This window comes from Vicia villosa, linkage group LG7 (genome assembly GCF_029867415.1).
Source record: "Vicia villosa cultivar HV-30 ecotype Madison, WI linkage group LG7, Vvil1.0, whole genome shotgun sequence".
Classification (NCBI taxonomy): domain Eukaryota; kingdom Viridiplantae; phylum Streptophyta; class Magnoliopsida; order Fabales; family Fabaceae; genus Vicia; species Vicia villosa.
Genome location: NC_081186.1, coordinates 86,958,438 through 86,976,873, shown reverse-complemented (window position 1 = coordinate 86,976,873; position 18,436 = coordinate 86,958,438). Strand labels below are relative to the sequence as shown.

Here is an 18,436-nt window from a genome sequence, read left to right as displayed (position 1 = left end):
AAAGCGTTGGTTTGGAAATGGGCTTTTGTTGGGAAAAGTATCCAACCCAATTATAATTTTTACGAGTTTAGTAAACACCATCTTCTATATCTATTGTAAGATGCAATTGACATATAATTTTCCTCTCGAGTATTAGCTCGAGTTTTTTTGTATCATGCTTTGAGAACTTGGGTTATCTTATCAATATATCTCTTTCTTAAAAAAAAAATCAATTCTTAAACCAGTACTATCACGATAAACATTATTTGGCATTTATTGGTACACACAAGAAAAACGTTCATAATTATTACAAAATATGTACATAAACATATATTAGACACACACAAAAAGGGAGACAACACACCTTAATATTAACTTGTACTACCCCCAGGGTTTAAGACCTTGATCAATTTTACGTTCAGCACGTGATGCTAAATAAAGGAAAGGATAGTGAGAAATGTATCTCAATGGCTTTATAGTTGATGAAGATGGAAGGAAAAGGAGTATGTATAACAAAACCACAACTATAATGAATATCACACTTATAACTAAAAAAACATTGGCCAACCAACTAAGTTTACTGATGACAGTGTATATACCACCCATGAAAGCCAAAGATAATGAAATGAGAGCGATTCCAAGAAGTGGCATCACAATTTTGAGGGTGAAAGTCACCAATTCGGTTAGTCCAAGTGTTGCCCAAAAGAGTATGATTGTAGCACTAATCGAACTGAACAATGATATTGTGATGAAGAGAATGAAAAATTGAAACATTGCATGATTTAAGTTATTTGCATTTCCATCCGCTTCACCGGGAACAGCTAAACATGCTGCTACCGATGCTGTGAGTATAAGGGTTGAAACAACTGTAAGGTTTTCTATTCTGTCCTTATATCTTTCTGAATCATTCTCTTTTTCTTTACTTTGTTTCTCACTTTGTTGGGATTCTTCATTGTGGGGTCTTACTTTCCTTAGACTTTGCTTTGCACCGGCAGATTTAAATGCAGTCCATGTAAGATTCTGAAAATATTACAAACATGTTAAAAAATTTCTACACCAGTTTAAAAGAATTGCTAATTCACTTTTTGTTAGCGTTTAAGACAAATTTAATGATTAATTTCACATTTTCTAGAGCTTAGAAGAGTATAGAGTAACTTGCCTGTCTCAAAGATGATTTTTCAACCCCGTAAAGTGCATTAACAATGTCAAGTGCTGTTTCATTGTTTTTGTTAACCAAATCAATATTCACTCTTTTGTTTTTTTCATTAACTAAGTAATACACTGTTGTGGGATGACATGATCTTGCAGCTAAATGCAAAGGGGTATCTCCTTTATTATCCTTTTGGTTTATCAATTTATGATGTTTGAGAATTTCACTTTGTAATATGTAACAAACCACCTCATGTTTTCCATGGTTGGCTGCAATGTGAAGAATATTACGCTCATGAGAATAGTCAAGCATCTCGGTTGGATCTGGACAGTATTGTAACAACTTCTTCACTACTTCCACATGACCTCCATAAGAAGCTAGATGAATCGGGAAATAACCATTCTAGTCCCTTTGAATGGTGCAACATTCACATAATTCAAGTAATAAATTAACACCTTCGAGGTAACCTATAGATGCAGCATAATGAAGAGGAAGCCTTTCATGTTTGTCCTTTGAATGGATCCAAGTTGGCTTATGTTTTAGAATGATCCTCATCATTTCTGACACAAAAACAAAAATTTTATAGCCACTAATCTCTATTCTCTACTAAATGTTATTTTGGTTTAAAATATATCTTGTATCTATTTCTTAATATAATTTCTATTTTTTTTAGAAATGATCAATATTATTACGAAGATTTTTATTGAAATTCTTTTATAAAACATTTCATATAACTTTAGTAGATTAATCAAATATTTTACAAATTAGGCAACGCTCTTGTGAATTTCAACTAATATAAAAGTAGTGTTAACGCCAAACATATTGTTCCAAGATGTAAGGGTTCGAGAGTGTATTTCACCGGGGATGAAATGGTTAAGATTAGTCGATTAGTCAAACATGAATGTTAGGAAATCTCACATACAAGTTTTTTTTTGAAATCACGAATGATAGACTAATAATTGGTGACTCTATTAGTATGGGGTTGGATGGGAGAATAAAGCAAGAAAATGTGCATCATTTCATATCAAAAAGTCACATGGATTTTTTTATCAAACATGAAGGGATGGATGAATCTATGTGATTAGAGCTTTGTTCCTGTGTAAATGGTAAAAATGGGGTTATTCTTTGACCTGAAATAATTCTAATGGGATTTCAATCTTTTTTTGTGGATTTAAGTTTCTTTGGAGTGTGTCTTAAGATAGATGTGAATCATTTACATAGTTGCAAATAATTACTTAACGTCTAGTCTTCCAAATAAAAGGATTATTTAAAATAAACTATGTTCCAGTAGGTAGGTCACTATTCAATTAATGGTTAAATAAGTTTTTGGTCCCTATAAATATTGCAGTTTTCATTTTTAGTTCTCCCTGTCTTTAGACAACGGTTTTTACAAAAAACCGTTGCTAAAACCAGCTAAAACCGTTGCTAAAACCCAGGAGGGACTAAAAATGAAAAAGGTAATTTAACCCTTGAATTAATTAAGGTAATTTCTTTTTCTAACCTTATGATGTGGGTCGCATCTCAGAAAACCCAAAAATGCTCTCAGGTAATTTTGGAGATACTTATCTAAACGCACTACATTTCATTTTTGCCAACTATGCGTTTAGACATGCATCTCCATGAAACGTGAGTATTTTTGACTTTTTGCCAAGGGTTTAAAGAATATATATGGATGGAAAAGGAAATTACCTTAATTAAAAAACTTTCTAATTTTGTCTAGCTAATTGAATGGGCCAATCATTAGTCAACTAGAAAAGACTTTATTATTAGAAGGTTGGTAGAAAAACATAGGTGTTATGTTATAAGTCAAGGGTTATTGGATAGTTATTAAGTATTCCACCTAATGTTAAGGGTTCAAACCCGTTAGGTTTAATAATTATTGGCATAAGCATGAAGATTTTAAGGAAGATGTTGCATATAGCTAGGCAAATTAGGAGAACTTTGGGTTAATGAAATTCTATTTTAAGAAAAAACTTGATTTTTTAAAGGGTGATCTAAAATGGTAGAATAAGGAAGTGTTAGGATACTTGCATGGAAGGATTGAAAACCTAAGAGAGAAGATTAAGTTGATTAATGTTCTCTTATGAGACGAGGCTTTATAAGAAAAACAACAGTATCATCTAACTTTGTAAACATGTAAACACATACCTTGATTATGCATCATGATTGCTGCTACAAAGGGCGATAATCCCTTTGGCATCAAATCATTCTTGCGACATTTCTCCAATATTAGATCAACTGCATCCTTTTTTCCATTTTCAACTGCAAGGTAAAGTACTGTTTTCTTTGCATGGTTAACAATATCTATTGTATAATCGTAACAACTATTTGACGATGACTTCTGATTCTGATTCTGATCTTTAGTTTGGAAAATTTCACAAACATTGAAAATCATATTCCCGCCAATTTTGCTCTTGTCGCATAACATTACCTCATGAAACATAGTGTTGCCTTGATTATTATCCCGTTTCACAAAGGTTAATAGTTCCTCCCTAATACGCTGTTCGAAATCATCTTTCGATTGACGGCTGCTATTTGACATTGTTTTTAATTGCTGCATTTGAAATCTAGTATAACCTTCTAATAGAATTTTAACAGTTGAGATGTTTCCACCTCTTGCAGCTACATGTAAGACACTATCATTGTTTTTATTATTTGCCAACAAAAGTTTTGGGGCACGTCTAATTAAACGAGCAACAATGTCATCGTTACCATTCCAAGCTGCAATATGCAGCACACTGATTTTCATAGGGGTCTCAAATTCAGCAGTTTGATGAGAAGATTCATCTAACAAATTATTTGGATCTCCATATAGCAAGTGATATGCTTCACTTATCAAATTAAATTGATTATCGAGTTCGCAACATTTTTCATTGATCTTTTCTACTACTGAGGGTTCACTTTCAAGATCAAGATCCCTTTCCTCCTGAATCTGAATTAGTAAGGCTACAGCTTCATCTTGATCTGGATTAACCATACTCATCCTAGGTCCCCATTTTTTTTCTTTTTCTATTTTAATATACTCGGGTAATAAGGCTTCATCTTGAATTTGATTATCCAAAGCAATAAGCGGTGTCCCGTCCTCACGCTTCATATTGAAATCTCAACCGTTGATGAGATGATTGTGTCCTTAATATTTGCAAGCCAAAATTTGAAATGTCAATGAATATTTTGATACAAGTTCAACTTTATGCATTGTATGATTAAAAAAATATAACCTAAAAAAAATCAAACATTTTTATATGATTTTTAAAAAATTATTGTTTAAAAAATTATTGAGGCTTCATCTTGATTTGCATTAAAATATAATGACAAACCAAAGTTGTCAAAACTGGTTCAAGCTCGATAGCTTAGAAAATTAAACAACTTTCCTTTGCGTATTGAATGCTAGTGATGCTTCTGTAAAATATATCTAACTAGCTATATATATATATATATATATATATATATATATATATATATATATATATATATATATATATATATATATATATATATATATATATATATATATATATATATATTATTGTAATTTATTATATGACATACATATCCATTAAACTTTTATATATGCAGAAAATGTAGAGTTAAGATTAATTAAAATGTAGTGACAAACCAAAATATTGTCTGAACTGCTTCAAGCTCGATCACCCAGCAAATTAATCAGCTTTCCCCTTGCGTATTGGTTGCTACTGATGACTCTGAGAAATATAAATTACTATCTGTGTATATATAGTATTGTAATTGATTCTTTAATGTTCTTTACGTGTGATTTGTTAAGTATCTAACTTTCTCTTTTGTTCTATTGAAGCTTTTCCTGTGCAATTAAAGAACAATTCTTTTCTCTATTTGCAATAAAAGATATATATCCTCCCTTTCTTCATTAGGAAAGATGAAACTAGCTTACCAAAAGATTCAGATCCCATAGAGTTTTCCTTTCATTTGGTAGACTTAAGACAATATTTATATTTATAGATAGAACATTAAAGAATCAATTACAATACTATATATAGATAGATATATATTTATATTTTTCAGAGTCATCAGTAGCAACAAATACGCAAGGGGAAAGCTGATTAATTTGTTGGGTGATCGTGCTTGAACAAGTCCAGACAATATTTTGGTTTGTCATTAAATTTTAATACATCATAACTCTATATTTTCTACATATATAAAATATAAAAGTTTAATGGATAACTTAAGGTGCAAAATATTTCATCCTGTCGTACAATAACTAATTTTAAAATGTCTTACAAATTTAGAGGAATACATTTCATTTATAGGATATCAATATAAAATTATTTTACATATTGTTTCCTTTGCATATTTTATTTCTGTCATTGCATATTATTAGAATTCTGTTTGTGTAACGAATCTTAGATAACCTCTCACAACACTATTAAGTTCTTTGTTTTCAATATATAATTGATTTATGTTAATTCACTATTATTTGATTTCACTCCCTCCGTTTTTTATTATAAATCGCTTTGGAAAAAATATGTATTTAAATATAAGTCGTTTTACAATTCCAATAATTAATTAATGATGTTTTTTTATTATATTCTTAAATATTTATCATTCTCTCCTTTCAATTATGTAAATTTATCTTTCACATGTCATTAATGAAGAACAATTTTGTAAAAACCTTCATATATTTTAATTTTCATACAACAATTATTATTTTTCTTAATATATTTCTTAATATATGTAAAAAGTCCAAAACGACTTATAATAAAAAACGGAGATAATAATTTTTATCATATATGTTATTTAGCTTATGATTCTTATTCATGTGATTTAGTCTTTATAAAGTTTATTCATAATATTAATAAAATTAAATACTCCTTAAATAGATGACAATGTATCTGCAATTAATGTGTTGTTGGAAATATCCTTTTGTGCATCTTTATTAATACATCCTTTGCTTATCAAAAAAAAAAAAAAACTGAACAAAAAGTGTTTAATATTTTTTTTTCACAAAAGTTGACAATGTTGAACTTAATGAATATTATCACACAAATCTTACAATAGGTAAATTTGAATTTGTATCAAAATACTCATTAAGATGTTGAATTTTGGCTTGAAAATATTCAAGATACAATCTTTTCGTCAACAGGTTGAGATATTAAAATGACGATTGGTCCAGAAGAAAAATTATTTCTGGCTGAACCATTGCAAGATGAAGGCCATTCAAGGGAGATGATTAGTAAAGAAAAGGAACCTGAACTTGAAATTGAACTCTCTGAAGTCACTGATGTCAATAAATTTTTTTTCAAATTCGATAATCAAATTATAAATTTGATTAGTGAAGCATATCACTTGGTATATGGAGGTCCAAAGAATTTGTTAGATGAATATTCTAATCTAACTGAAATTGAGACCCCTATGAGAAATAGCGAGCTACATATTGCAGCTTGGAATGGTAATGATGAAATTGTTGCTCTTTTAATTGAACGTGCTCCAAAACTTTTGTTCAAACTTAACAAAAACAAAGATAGTGTATTACATGTTACTGCAAGAAGTGGACGCATCTCAACCATTCAAAAGCTATTAGAAGGTTATACTAATTTTCAAAGGCAAGATATAAAATCAGCATGGTTTGAATACAATGATTCCGGTAGTGACTCCGAAGACTATGGTGACATGTCAAATATGAAAGATCTATTAACTTTTGTTCAATTGAAGAATGATCAAGGCAACACTATGTTTCATGAGGCAATGTTATGTGACAAGAGAAATATTGGCGGTGATACGATTTTCCATGTTTGTGAGCTTTTCAAAACAGAAGATTCGTCCAAGAAGTCATTGTCAAATAGTTGTTATGATTATGCGCTAAATATTATTAATCATGAAAAGAAAACAGTACTTTATCTTGCAGTTGAAAATGGAAACAAGGATGTTGTTGAAGTAATATTAGAGAAGTGTCACAAGAATGATGATATGCCGTTGGGATTATCACCTTTGATAGCAGCAATAATGAAGCATAATCAAGGTATGTAATTACATATTTACATATCTAGGTGATAATATTATTAGGAAATTAGCAACTATTATAGAATATTAGCTCATTTTTTTGTTTATATATCAGAAATATTGAGGATCGTAATAGAAAACAAGCAAAGTTGGATCCATTCATGGGACAAACACAAAAGGCTTCCTTTACATTATGCTGCATCTATAGGTTACCTTGAAGGTGTTGATTTATTACTTGAATTATGTAAATTTTAAAGGGATAAATATGGTTATTTCCCGATCCATCTAGCATCTTATAGAGGTCATGTGGAAGTAGTGAAGAAGTTGTTAGAATATTGTCCAGATCCAACAGAGATGCTTGACACTTCTCATGAGCGTAATATTCTTCACATTGCAGCAAACCATGGAAAACACAAGGTCGTATGCTACATATTACAAAGCGATATTCCTGAACATCAAAAGCTGATAAACCAAAAGGATAATAAAGGAGATACCCCTTTGCATTTGGCTGCAAGATCATGTCATCCCACAACTGTATACTACTTAGTTAACCAAAACAACGAAAAGGTGAATCTTGATTTGGTTAACAAGAACAATGAAACAGCTCTTGACATTGTTAATTCACTTTACGAGATTGAAAAATCATCTTTGAGACAGGTAAGTAGTTCTATCCTCTTACAAGCTCATAAATTTATAAGTTTGTTTGTTTCATAATCAAATCATTCATTGAATTATTCTCAAACACTAACAAATAGTCATTTAGCAACTCTTACAAACTTTTTTAGTAATTTTTAACAATGTTTGCAATATTTACAGCATCTTACATGGACTGCATTGAAATCTGCTGGTGTAAAGCAAACACCAAGGAAAAATGATCAAGGTAAAGACAAAAACATAAACCGTGTTAAAGAATCCCAACAAAGTGAGAAAGAGAATAATGAAAAAGAAAAGGCTTCAGAAAGATATAAGGATAGATTAGAAAACATCACAGTTGTTTCAACCCTTATAGTCACAGCATCAGTAGTGGCATGTTTAGCTGTTCCAGGTGAAGCAGATGGAAAAGCGAATAACCTAAATCTTGCAATGTTTCAATTTTTCGTTATCTTCATTACAATATCATTGTTCAGTTCCATCAGTGCTACAATCATACTCTTTTGGGAAACACTTGGTTTAACTGAATTGGTAACTTTTACTCTCAAAATCGTAATGCCACTTCTTGGAATCGCTCTCATTTCATTATCTCTGGCTTTCATGGCTGGTCTCTACACTGTCATCAGTAAACTTAGTTGGTTGGCCAATGTGTTTTTGGTTATGACGGTGATATTTATTATGGTTGTAGTTATGTTATACATACTCCTTTTTCTTCCATCATCATCAACTATAAAGCCCTTGAGATACATTTCTCACTACTCTTTCCTTTTTTTGTCATCACGTACGGAGAGTAAAGCTGATCAAAGTAATAATCCTTGGGGTTAATATAGGTTAATACTAATGTGATTTGAGGCTAAGTGAGGGTTCATATCATGTCACTTTCTAAAATTAGCCCTACTTAATTATATGCATGTATTCTTTGTGTGTGAGATATATATTGTGACAAATATGTGTGTTTTTCTTGTGTTGACTAATAAATGTCAATGAATATTTTTATTCAAAACAATGTTTATTTTAGAAATGATGTGTCAATATATATATATATATATATATATATATATATATATATATATATATATATATATATATATATATATATATATATATATATATATATATATATATATTTTTTGACACATCATTTCTAAAATAAACATTGTTTTGAATAAACATCCAATTTTGAAAAGTACACATAACTGAGCTTAGGGCATAAAAAGGTATCAAACTGGCCTTTCAAACACACCAATACAAAAACAAACATGAAAATAAATTCACATATACAAAAAAAATCAAGACAACAAGAAGAAAAAAAGCAACCAGTCAACCGACCACTAAAAGAAAATACCACACTAACATTAACCACACAAATGTGAGAAAAATATGCTAGGTCTCAACTCAAGAACCACCATCGACAGAATCAGAATCCACCTAAAAGACATTAAGAAAACTTCTCCCCCAAGAACCGGGTTAATGACTCTCAAAAACATATAGAATCAAATAGAATAGATTTTTCAAGCTACTCCAAGAAAGGATGAGAATAGGTCACAGACCCATGATTTTAAATTGCGGTTGCGGTCGCCGATGCGGTTGCAGCTGTTGGGATTGCGGCCGATGCGGTTGCGGTTGCGGTCGCCGATGCGGTTGCAGCTGTTGCGATTGCGGCCGATGCGGTTGCTGCGATGCGTATTGCGGCAGTTGCGGCGTGAATTTTGATCGGAAAATATTTGAAAAACACCATTAGAAAACTCTTAAAGTTAATATTTTACACTACAAATTACATGTACATTGAATTTTGGATTCTCAAATGATGAGTTATGATGAAAATATGTGAAGAAACATGGGTGAAGGTGTTTTATGAGAATTTTAGTGTTGTCGGAAGTTTGATTACAAATCACAACGCAATTGCGGCCTGATGCGGATGCGGAGGCTACCACATCAGCAATATTGCGGCTGCAATTACGGTTGTGGAGCGCAATTTTAAACCATGTCCAGACCTATCAAGTAACCATTTTAAACAAGAAAAGTGCTCTTTTTTTCATTATATTAATAAAGAGATCTAAAATACAATGTTAAACCGAGATTTAAAAATAGATCACACACCCAAATGCAAGATAATAGAAAAACCACCTCTAGTCCATGACAATCATGTGGATCCATGTACTTGTAAGTATTTTTAAGATTAGGAAATATGCAATTAACTATTTGATTTTGCAAAATATTATTTACTTTGAAGACAAAATTATGGTGAAGGAGGGGTATTTAAAGAGGTAGAAATATTGAATCAAGTTCTAACTGTTACAGAGGAAAATATGAATAAAGGGCTGAAGAAAGCTCTTAAAATACCAATAAGTGTGAGTTGTTTTCTATTATATCCTAATATATCATATTTCACGACAATTGCTTTTATAGACCATGGTGAGAGGTATTTTAATTTTAATATAAATATTAAGATTACAAGTAATACGCCCATTTTCACTACAACAAAATTGCCATTTACCATCGGATGGCTTAGCGACAGCAGTAAACTACCGTACGTATAGGGCTTATATAGGTTGGACGAGTATATGACGTATATGATAACTTTTATTTAAAAATAAATAAATTATAAAACAGCTTCACGAAATGTTCTCTCTCCCTCACAAAACCCTAAATTTGTCGCTCTGTAAGCAAGTCTCACTCTTTCCATAATTAGCAAGCTCTAAAACATGCTTTAGAACTTGACTTTGGCCCCCATCTTCTTATGGAATTCCCTAAGAAGATGCCTTCATCATTCTTAGGATCTAGCTTTTGTTTGTGCTTTTTATCTACAAGGATATAACAAGTACTGCAAAAAAAAACATGGACATATTTAACATTTTGCTTCCTTCTTATTCATAATTGATATAAGGGTTAAATATATAAATCCCCCTATAATATTAGCGAGTTTCCATTTAGCCCCCTATAAAAAAAATTTAATCACCCCCTTAATTTATGTAGATTCTCTCATTGTTGCCCCCTTCTGACCATGTGGCATGAAATCTTTAGTTGAATTTGCACGCGTGGCATTTGATTAAAATTTTTATGTTATTAAATGTCCAGCATGGCATAATTAGGGTTATTTCTTCCCCAGTTCCTCTCCTTCTTCATTTTCGTCTTCTTCAACCTCCAACCTTCTTCTTCGTTAGGGCAAGTGTGTGTTCCCAGAAAACAATTGTACGCCCTCTTCCGTATCATTCCACATCAGGTTATAAGTCACAGCGAATGGGTGGGAGCAAGGCCTCTTCCACGAATGATTATGGAGTTGGTTTACCCAAGTGTGGGTGCAACATGCCAATGAAGATGTGGGTGTCCAAGTCAGTTGATTATCCCGGGAGGAAATTCTGGAAATGCAAGAACATGATGGTTAGTTGATTTTCGAATAATTTGTTTATGTTTTATGTTGTGTTATATGTGCTAATGGATGGTACGATTGGAATGCAGGATGGTTGTGGTCTGTTCTTATGGGATGATTTGATTGAAGAAAAAGACATCAATCCTTCCAGATGCTTACAGTGTGATGGAGAGAAGAAATACTTGAGAGAATTGGCTAATGAGATTGTGGGCGAGATGGAATGCAGAGCCGGAATGCACAAGAAAATGGAAAAACAGAAGAAAAAGATTGCAAGTGAAAGGAGGAAAAATTTCTGGTTGATGGTTATAATTGGCCTGTCTTGGATTATGTTTTAGCTTTAATTAAGTTAGTGTAGGTAGAGAGTTAGTTTATCATATGTAATCCAAATGTTGTATCCAATTGCTTACAGTGTGATGCAATTCTAGTGGTGTTGTTAATTTATGTTCTTTGAATATTGTAATGGCTTTCAATATGGAAATGTGGTTGTTATCAGTTAAGTTCTGTTATTTGATTTACAATTACAAGGACGGATGGAGCTTATAACAGTTAAATGAAGATAACAAGCACACTATGGTGCATAACATTCATATACATTAATAAAAGTCAGTACATAAAAGTTACAACAAAAGAAGCACACTATGGTGCATAAAATTCAGATACATTAAACTTAAACTAGCAACTAAATAACTACATTAAACACACAGAGGTGCATAAGTCACATACAGTAAAGTTGGCCAAAACAAGCACACTATGGTGCATAAGATGCAAATAGATAACATTCATTACAAAAGAAGCACACTATAGTGCATAAGATGTAGATACATAACATTCATTTAATCTCTCATCTTCCTTGTCTTCCATGTCTTCATGTTCCTAGTTGAAACTCCAAGTTTTGAGTCCTTGGGTAAAACTTTTTCTTCAATTTTTGGCAGCACTATTGGTTGGTCTTCTGAACCTTGCCCTGTGATGGGTTTTTTGAACCAAAACAGTTTGAACCTCTCACTTTTCCTCCTTCTGATAGGTGGTTTGGTTGGATTTTTGTTGCCTCTTTGTCCTTTATGTGAATCAACCACACAAGACTCAGATTGACTAACTGTAGTTGGGATAGTTTCAGCATCATTTCTAGCACCTTTGTCATCACCAGTTTCTTGATCATTTTTAGTTGTAGTACCAATATCAGATTGGAAACTAGCAGCACCAATATCAGTTTCAGTTCCAAGTTCAGTTGCAGCATTCATGTCAATTTGTGCATCACCATTAGGAATTCCTGTTGCAGCATTCATGTCACTTGGGATAGCAGTTTCTCCAGCATTAGCATCTTCTTGATTTTGGCCACCTTGTCCACCATCAGTGTGGTCATCAGATTGGACACCACTTGGTCCACACTTAGATGTTGCTTTGGCTTTCCTCTGCTCATTGTGTAAACAAATGTAAAGATGAGATAACAAATCAAATGTAAACAAATGTAAAGATGACCAAATCAATAGGTTATCTTTCTTTTAAGGGCATTAGGATCATGTGCCTTTGCCTTACATGTCAAAGAATTGTGACCAAATTTATCACACTTTGTGCACTTGCATGCTACCCCTGGCCTTCTCTTCCTTGCACCTTCTTCACCACTTTCTCTGATCCTTATTTTCCTAGGTCTTCTAGGAGCAGTCTTGTATGCAGGAGGCAGAGGTGGCTCAATGTCTACCTCAGGCCACATGTCCTTCCCATTGATTGGACTTACAGCATAGCCATAGCACTCTGCATACTTGTCTCTTGAGTAGCATTCATCTACATACTTTTACAATGTCTTCCAGCAGCTGTTGGATGAACCATCTCTAACTTTTCTTGGTTTCATTCTCAACAAGTCCAAATGTTAGTGGAAAGTATTGATCATTTACATCTCTTCCCACAGCAATAAGTAATTGTCCCCCATATTTTGTTTTCAAATGACATCCTTCCACCCCCACAAATGGTCTGCATCCATTTGTAAACCCTTTCTTACATCCATCAAAACAGAAATAGAATGACCCAAACCTAGGTTGAATGGTAGGACAAGGTCTGACAACATTGATTTTAGTTGTATTTCCTGGATTTACTCTAGTTAATTCAGCTACATACCTCCATATAGAGGCACACTGATTATCAGCATCTCCTTCAATAATCCTATTAGCAATTAACTTGGCCCTCCATGTTCTTGCTACATTTATACCAACTGAAAAATTCTGCCTAATAACTTGCATAATATCTCTAATTCTGATAGATTCACAGGTTTGCATCCTCTTTACCACATGCTTAGCCACCTACCTAGAACTTGCAGACTTGTTGTTCAAAACCCTAGCACATGTATGTTTGTCTACAAGTGTTTTAATAGCAAAGGTCTGTTGGTGGCCCACCTGGGAACATAAGACTAAAAAACCACACTTGGACTTACAAATTACCCTTACCCTGTGGGCCTCATTTTTTACAAAAGTTATCTCTCTCCCATTAAGCACTGACCCACTACAAGAAAACAGTGTTTTAGCGTCGGCCAAAAGCCCTCGCTACCACTCCCTAATAGCCTCTCGAAAATCATTGAGGGAATTAAATTCCATGCCCGACTTGAACTTAAAGTCTTTGTTAAAGTGCTCTTTCATATACTTGTCATACTTGGGCTTATCTTCATCACAAGAGTTATCTGGATCGTCACTATTCAATTCATCACTTTGATATTGGTCATCATCATCCATGCTCTTATTGGGCTGAACTAAAAGCCCATTAAGATTGTTATCTACATTTAGAGGCAAAGTAACGTCTATTTCTTCATCGAAACCGTCGGCAAGAATGGTTTCTCTTTCATCTTCACTATCATCCAGTCCCTCAACAATTTCATCTTCCAACGCATCCAACTCCTTTTCCTCATTCACACAATTTGGTTCCCTATCACTACGATCAAATTCCATACCTTTACTGTGTTCCACATACAAATTTCCTGTGATATTTAGTGAGATAAAATACAGGGCAAAATCTATTGCATCATCGTCCTTTCTAATCAAGATAAATCCGTCTTGGATGTCTAATACCTTTGCCCAAACCCTAAAACTACACTCGTTATACCCTAACCTACTAACGAATTTTACAATACTATACAATCCCCAACTAGCTACGTGCATATCTGTAATGGTTGTATCAACACCTCCTCTGTAGATGATTTCTTCGTCAGCAACCCTCACGAACTCCCCACCATGGTGAAACGTCACATTGAAATGCTCTGATTCCTGATATTGAACCAACATCAATTTTTGTAACACGTTTTAACAACATTTATTAGAAATAAAACCTACCTGAGATTTCGCGTGAGCTTCTTCCTGAACATTGCTCTGGCTGCGATTTTTCGTACTCTTCTTCGCCATTGTTTTCTGAGTGATGAATGCCCTAAATGTTGCAAGGGGGTATTTGAGAGAAACAATGTGTAATATACCCACTAATCAAACATTAAATAAAAAATAAATACACGTGAGTATTAAGAATGCTTTTGTGGCAAGTGTGGCAAAAGATTCCATGACATTTGACCAATAGGGGGGTCCAGTGAGAGAATCTACAAAACTTAAGGGGGTGATTAAAAAAAATATTACGAAGATCTAAAATGGAAACTCGCTAACATTACAGGGGGGTTTATATATTTAACCCTTGATATAATGAGTGACCTTGGTACATATTCGAATGGTTACTCGATTGTGAATGTGATAAACAGTATTCATTTCCACACAAAAATGTTATGGAAGATTGGTACTTATTCGAATGGTTACTCAATTGTGAATTGTGAATGTGATAAGCAGTATTCATTTCCTCAACACAAAAGTGGTATGGCAGATATTGGCATGAATCATAACAATTGTCGCATGTAACAATTTTTGGAAGATTCTTATCGTAGGAGTCCACATGTAACAATCCTCGGCGGATCTATTTGAGATATTATTCTCACTCTTATGTCTCTATTTTATTCTCTCACATTTTTGTGCTTCTGAGAATGAAATTTTTATATATGTGAGGTAGTTTGCTCTAGTGTTAGGGCCTAATTGTAATTTTTTTATTGGGAGAAAATTTTATTTTTGCTATGAGCTACACTAAGTAAAAAAGCTCATGTGTGGTTGGTGATGGTGAGGTAAATTTTATTTTATACCTATGCTATATAGCTAAATTGATATAAGTAGAGTGGGTGGAGTAGTTCAATTGATATGTGCTAAATGGATGTAAACTGCTAGTCTATAAATCAATCTTATACTAATAGTGCACACACATGACTCACCATTAAGAGAAAACTTCAAATATTTCAAGAACATCATCCAATGAAAGATAACTGCGTACAAGTCATGTTACCAAATGTGAAATATATAGGTAGATACAAAGACTTCAAGATCATGAACCATTGGCAAGATAAATACAAAAATACTTACAAATATAAGGTATGCAGGTTAATCAACTGTCAAATACATTGATAGTATAATTTCTTATTAATAAACATTGGATAGATGTTGTAGGAGCACAATCTAAAACGATGAAGTCATCAGAAAAACAAGCTTCCCCAGGCTGCTATAAATGCAAAGCCGCCAAATGGAGCCAAGGTTGAGTATTTTCTGTCTTCAAGAAATGCAACCGTATAACACCTAAAAGTTCAACAGTTATCGTCAAAGATGAACGCAGATTAATCAAATTCTATTTTCACAAATATTTATTCGCAACAATCAGATAGCACGGGTCCAAGGTATTGTTATAGGCTTGACTTATACATTGGACAAAGGGTATGCAACAATAGCAAAAGCGAGAAAACAAAAGGATGTCAACTCACAGATAGTGAAATAAAGAGCATCAGAAATATCCTACAATGATGCCAAACAGCAGAGTTTTTGAGGATGGATGGTCAAATAGGTTGTTGCCCCCTTAAAAGCAGATGAGTCTTAAACCATGTTCACATTGTCTTTCTACCTAATGTGGAGACCCCAACTTCTGTGAAGACTAAGTTATGAAGCACCGGTGCAAACACAGACAAGATATTGACACGTGAAGAGTGGTAATAACTTGAGAAAATGGACATGTCTCACTCTCATCATTTTTAACCATATCACATGAGCATCGCTCTAAAAATAACTACTATCCAGCAGCAGTCCTATAAACAAAATGGTTAACTTCCCCTTGATTGATACCCTGACTCTGAAGTTACTGATTTCAATCTAAAAATAAATAAATCGGACCTGGAAAACCTTAATTCAGTAAGGGGTTAAGAGAAATTATATCTAGCACCATCATCAACACAAATAACTCCTAAGCATAGATACATGATGTCGCCCTTCTTCACATGAATAATAGCTTAAATATTAAACTTTATATGTCTCTCAAATCCTTGTGCCCACTATTGATATCCCACACCCCCTTACCCTCAAAAAAAGTATAAATAGATAAATAAAGCAACTTGAAAAACAACTACTCAAATTTCAAATGAGCATCACAAAAAGCTGGAAGTGAATTTTAAGAGAACTTACGTCCCAGAGAAAGCCAAGATTCCAGCAGTTAGAAGCCCTCCAAACTGCATAAAGAAAATGATGAGAGAAAAAACAAATTGATGATTATCATTTCACAATCACCATATACTTAGCATTTGTATGGTTCTACGGTGATAAATTATGAAAAATTTGATTTTGTAAAATTGATTCCAAATAAAATTAAGAATGTGTTTAGAACTATGCTTGCAAACCATTTTTCGCATCCCGAGCATATGCTTGGTTCTGCGGTGAAAAAAATTCATTTTGAATGAATTGATTCTAGCTGAAAGTGAGTTGAAAGTAAAATGATTTATGTTTTGATAAATTTATGTAGAAATGAGTTGTACAGTAAATTTCAATGTAAAAATCACATTTAAACTCAAAAGCTATAAATTCTAGCTTCAAGTAAAATCTATTCTGGAAGTAGAATCAATTCTACTCTAGAAGAACCAAACACCTCAAAATCTTCCAAAATCAATCCTATACCTCTAAAATTGCTTTTGTCTCGTCTAAAAGCTAAACCAAACATACACTGAGACATTTTCACCATGAAAATATAGAACTAAGCTTCTCATCACCGTGCTTTTTTCTACTGTGCCACGGTACTTAACGTACAATTCGTTGAAATGTAAAGTGATTTATGATAGAGTTTAATGTATAATTGAGTTAGAACAAATAAATTGGAGAGACAAAAACTCAAAAGTTTAGCTTTATGTTAAAATCAATTCTTCTAGAAAACATTCAAATATGTCAAAACCAATTCTACATCTCTATAATCAATTATGCCTCCCCCAAAAGCGAAATCAAACAAATACATTGTAATTATAGTCTAATAGCATTTAAAAGGGTATAGAAGGGAAGAGAAGCAAAAAATTAAAAAAAAAAAAAAAAAAAAAAAAGGAACTTACAAGATTGGGATTTTTTGTAATTGGAGCTGAAACTAATGCGGCAGTATGAACCAAATGGTAAAGTGATGCTGTATGCCAAACCTTCAGAGATACATTCAAAATTTCTGATTAAACAAAACAAAACAAAAAACTGAAGCTTTAATCATGAAATAGAAATTAAAAAAAAAAACACAATTGGGGGAAAAGGAAAATGCAGGGGGAACGTACATCTTTGTAAGAAGGGTTTTGGGGCTTGAAAGCATGCGCACCATAAGTGCCCAATCCAAGTGCTGCTACACCTGTTTCATTCAATTTCTCATTCAATTACTTTTACAGAAGAAGAAAAAGACATTGATACAGATCAGTTGAGGGATTCACCTGAAACCGCAGCGACTTTGTGCCAAATTAGAGGGTTCATTTTATTTGTTTAACTGTTTTCTTACTTTTTCTCTCCAAGGAGTAACACAACTATGTTCAGTCGGTTGGTTCTTGACTCTTGAGAAGGGGAAGTAATACTTTTTCAATACAACAAATATTATTTTAATTTTTATAAAAATATTTTTTTGGCTTAACTATTGGTCCCCTATTTTGTCTTTTTCTCGATTTTAGTCCCCTCATTTTTAAAACCACGATTTTAGTCCCCTTTTGAGTTTTCTATTGAAAAAGATACAGGAATATGGACTAATTTTGCAGAAAAAAAACAAAATAGGGGGACGAAAATTGCACAGAAAACTTAAAAAAGGAACTAAAATAGTGATTTTTAAAAATAAAGAAATCAAAATCAAGAAAAAAACAAAATAGGGGGATTAAAGTTACAATTAAACCTATTTTGGCTTACATAGAATATGTATATATTTTTTTTATCCCTATAAACAAGATATTTATACTCATCTTCCATAAAGTTAAAAAGGCATAAACA

At 32.8% G+C, this 18,436-nt stretch overlaps 1 protein-coding gene and 2 pseudogenes across 1 annotated transcript; 1 reads left to right on the top strand and 2 right to left on the bottom strand.

Annotated features, from left to right (window-relative positions):
* Positions 1-321: 321 nt before the first annotated feature.
* LOC131619594 (protein ACCELERATED CELL DEATH 6-like) lies at positions 322-4,223 on the bottom strand (annotated as a pseudogene).
* Positions 4,224-6,259: 2,036 nt separating this feature from the next.
* LOC131619593 (protein ACCELERATED CELL DEATH 6-like) lies at positions 6,260-9,459 on the top strand (annotated as a pseudogene).
* A 5,960-nt stretch (positions 9,460-15,419) lies between these two features.
* On the bottom strand, positions 15,420-18,036 carry LOC131617710 (uncharacterized). The gene is made up of 5 exons (XM_058888971.1): positions 17,896-18,036; positions 17,746-17,816; positions 17,539-17,619; positions 16,631-16,674; positions 15,420-15,757 (listed from the first exon to the last, which is right to left on the bottom strand). The coding sequence occupies exons 1-5, from the start codon at positions 17,933-17,935 to the stop codon at positions 15,658-15,660; spliced, it is 336 nt and encodes a 111-aa protein (XP_058744954.1). The 5' UTR covers positions 17,936-18,036; the 3' UTR covers positions 15,420-15,657.
* Between the last annotated feature and the right edge of the window lie 400 nt (positions 18,037-18,436).

What these genes read in the sequence shown, in the direction of transcription:
- LOC131617710 (XM_058888971.1), bottom strand. Translation starts at nt 17,935, where the DNA reads ATGAACCCTCTAATTTGGCACAAAGTCGCTGCGGTTTCAG. An exon ending in CAAAGTCGCTGCGGTTTCAG is followed by an intron (nt 17,817 to 17,895) that starts GTGAATCCCTCA and finishes TGAATGAAACAG; the next exon opens with GTGTAGCAGCACTTGGATTG. An exon ending in ATCTTGGCTTTCTCTGGGAC is followed by an intron (nt 15,758 to 16,630) that starts GTAAGTTCTCTT and finishes TTGAACTTTTAG; the next exon opens with GTGTTATACGGTTGCATTTC.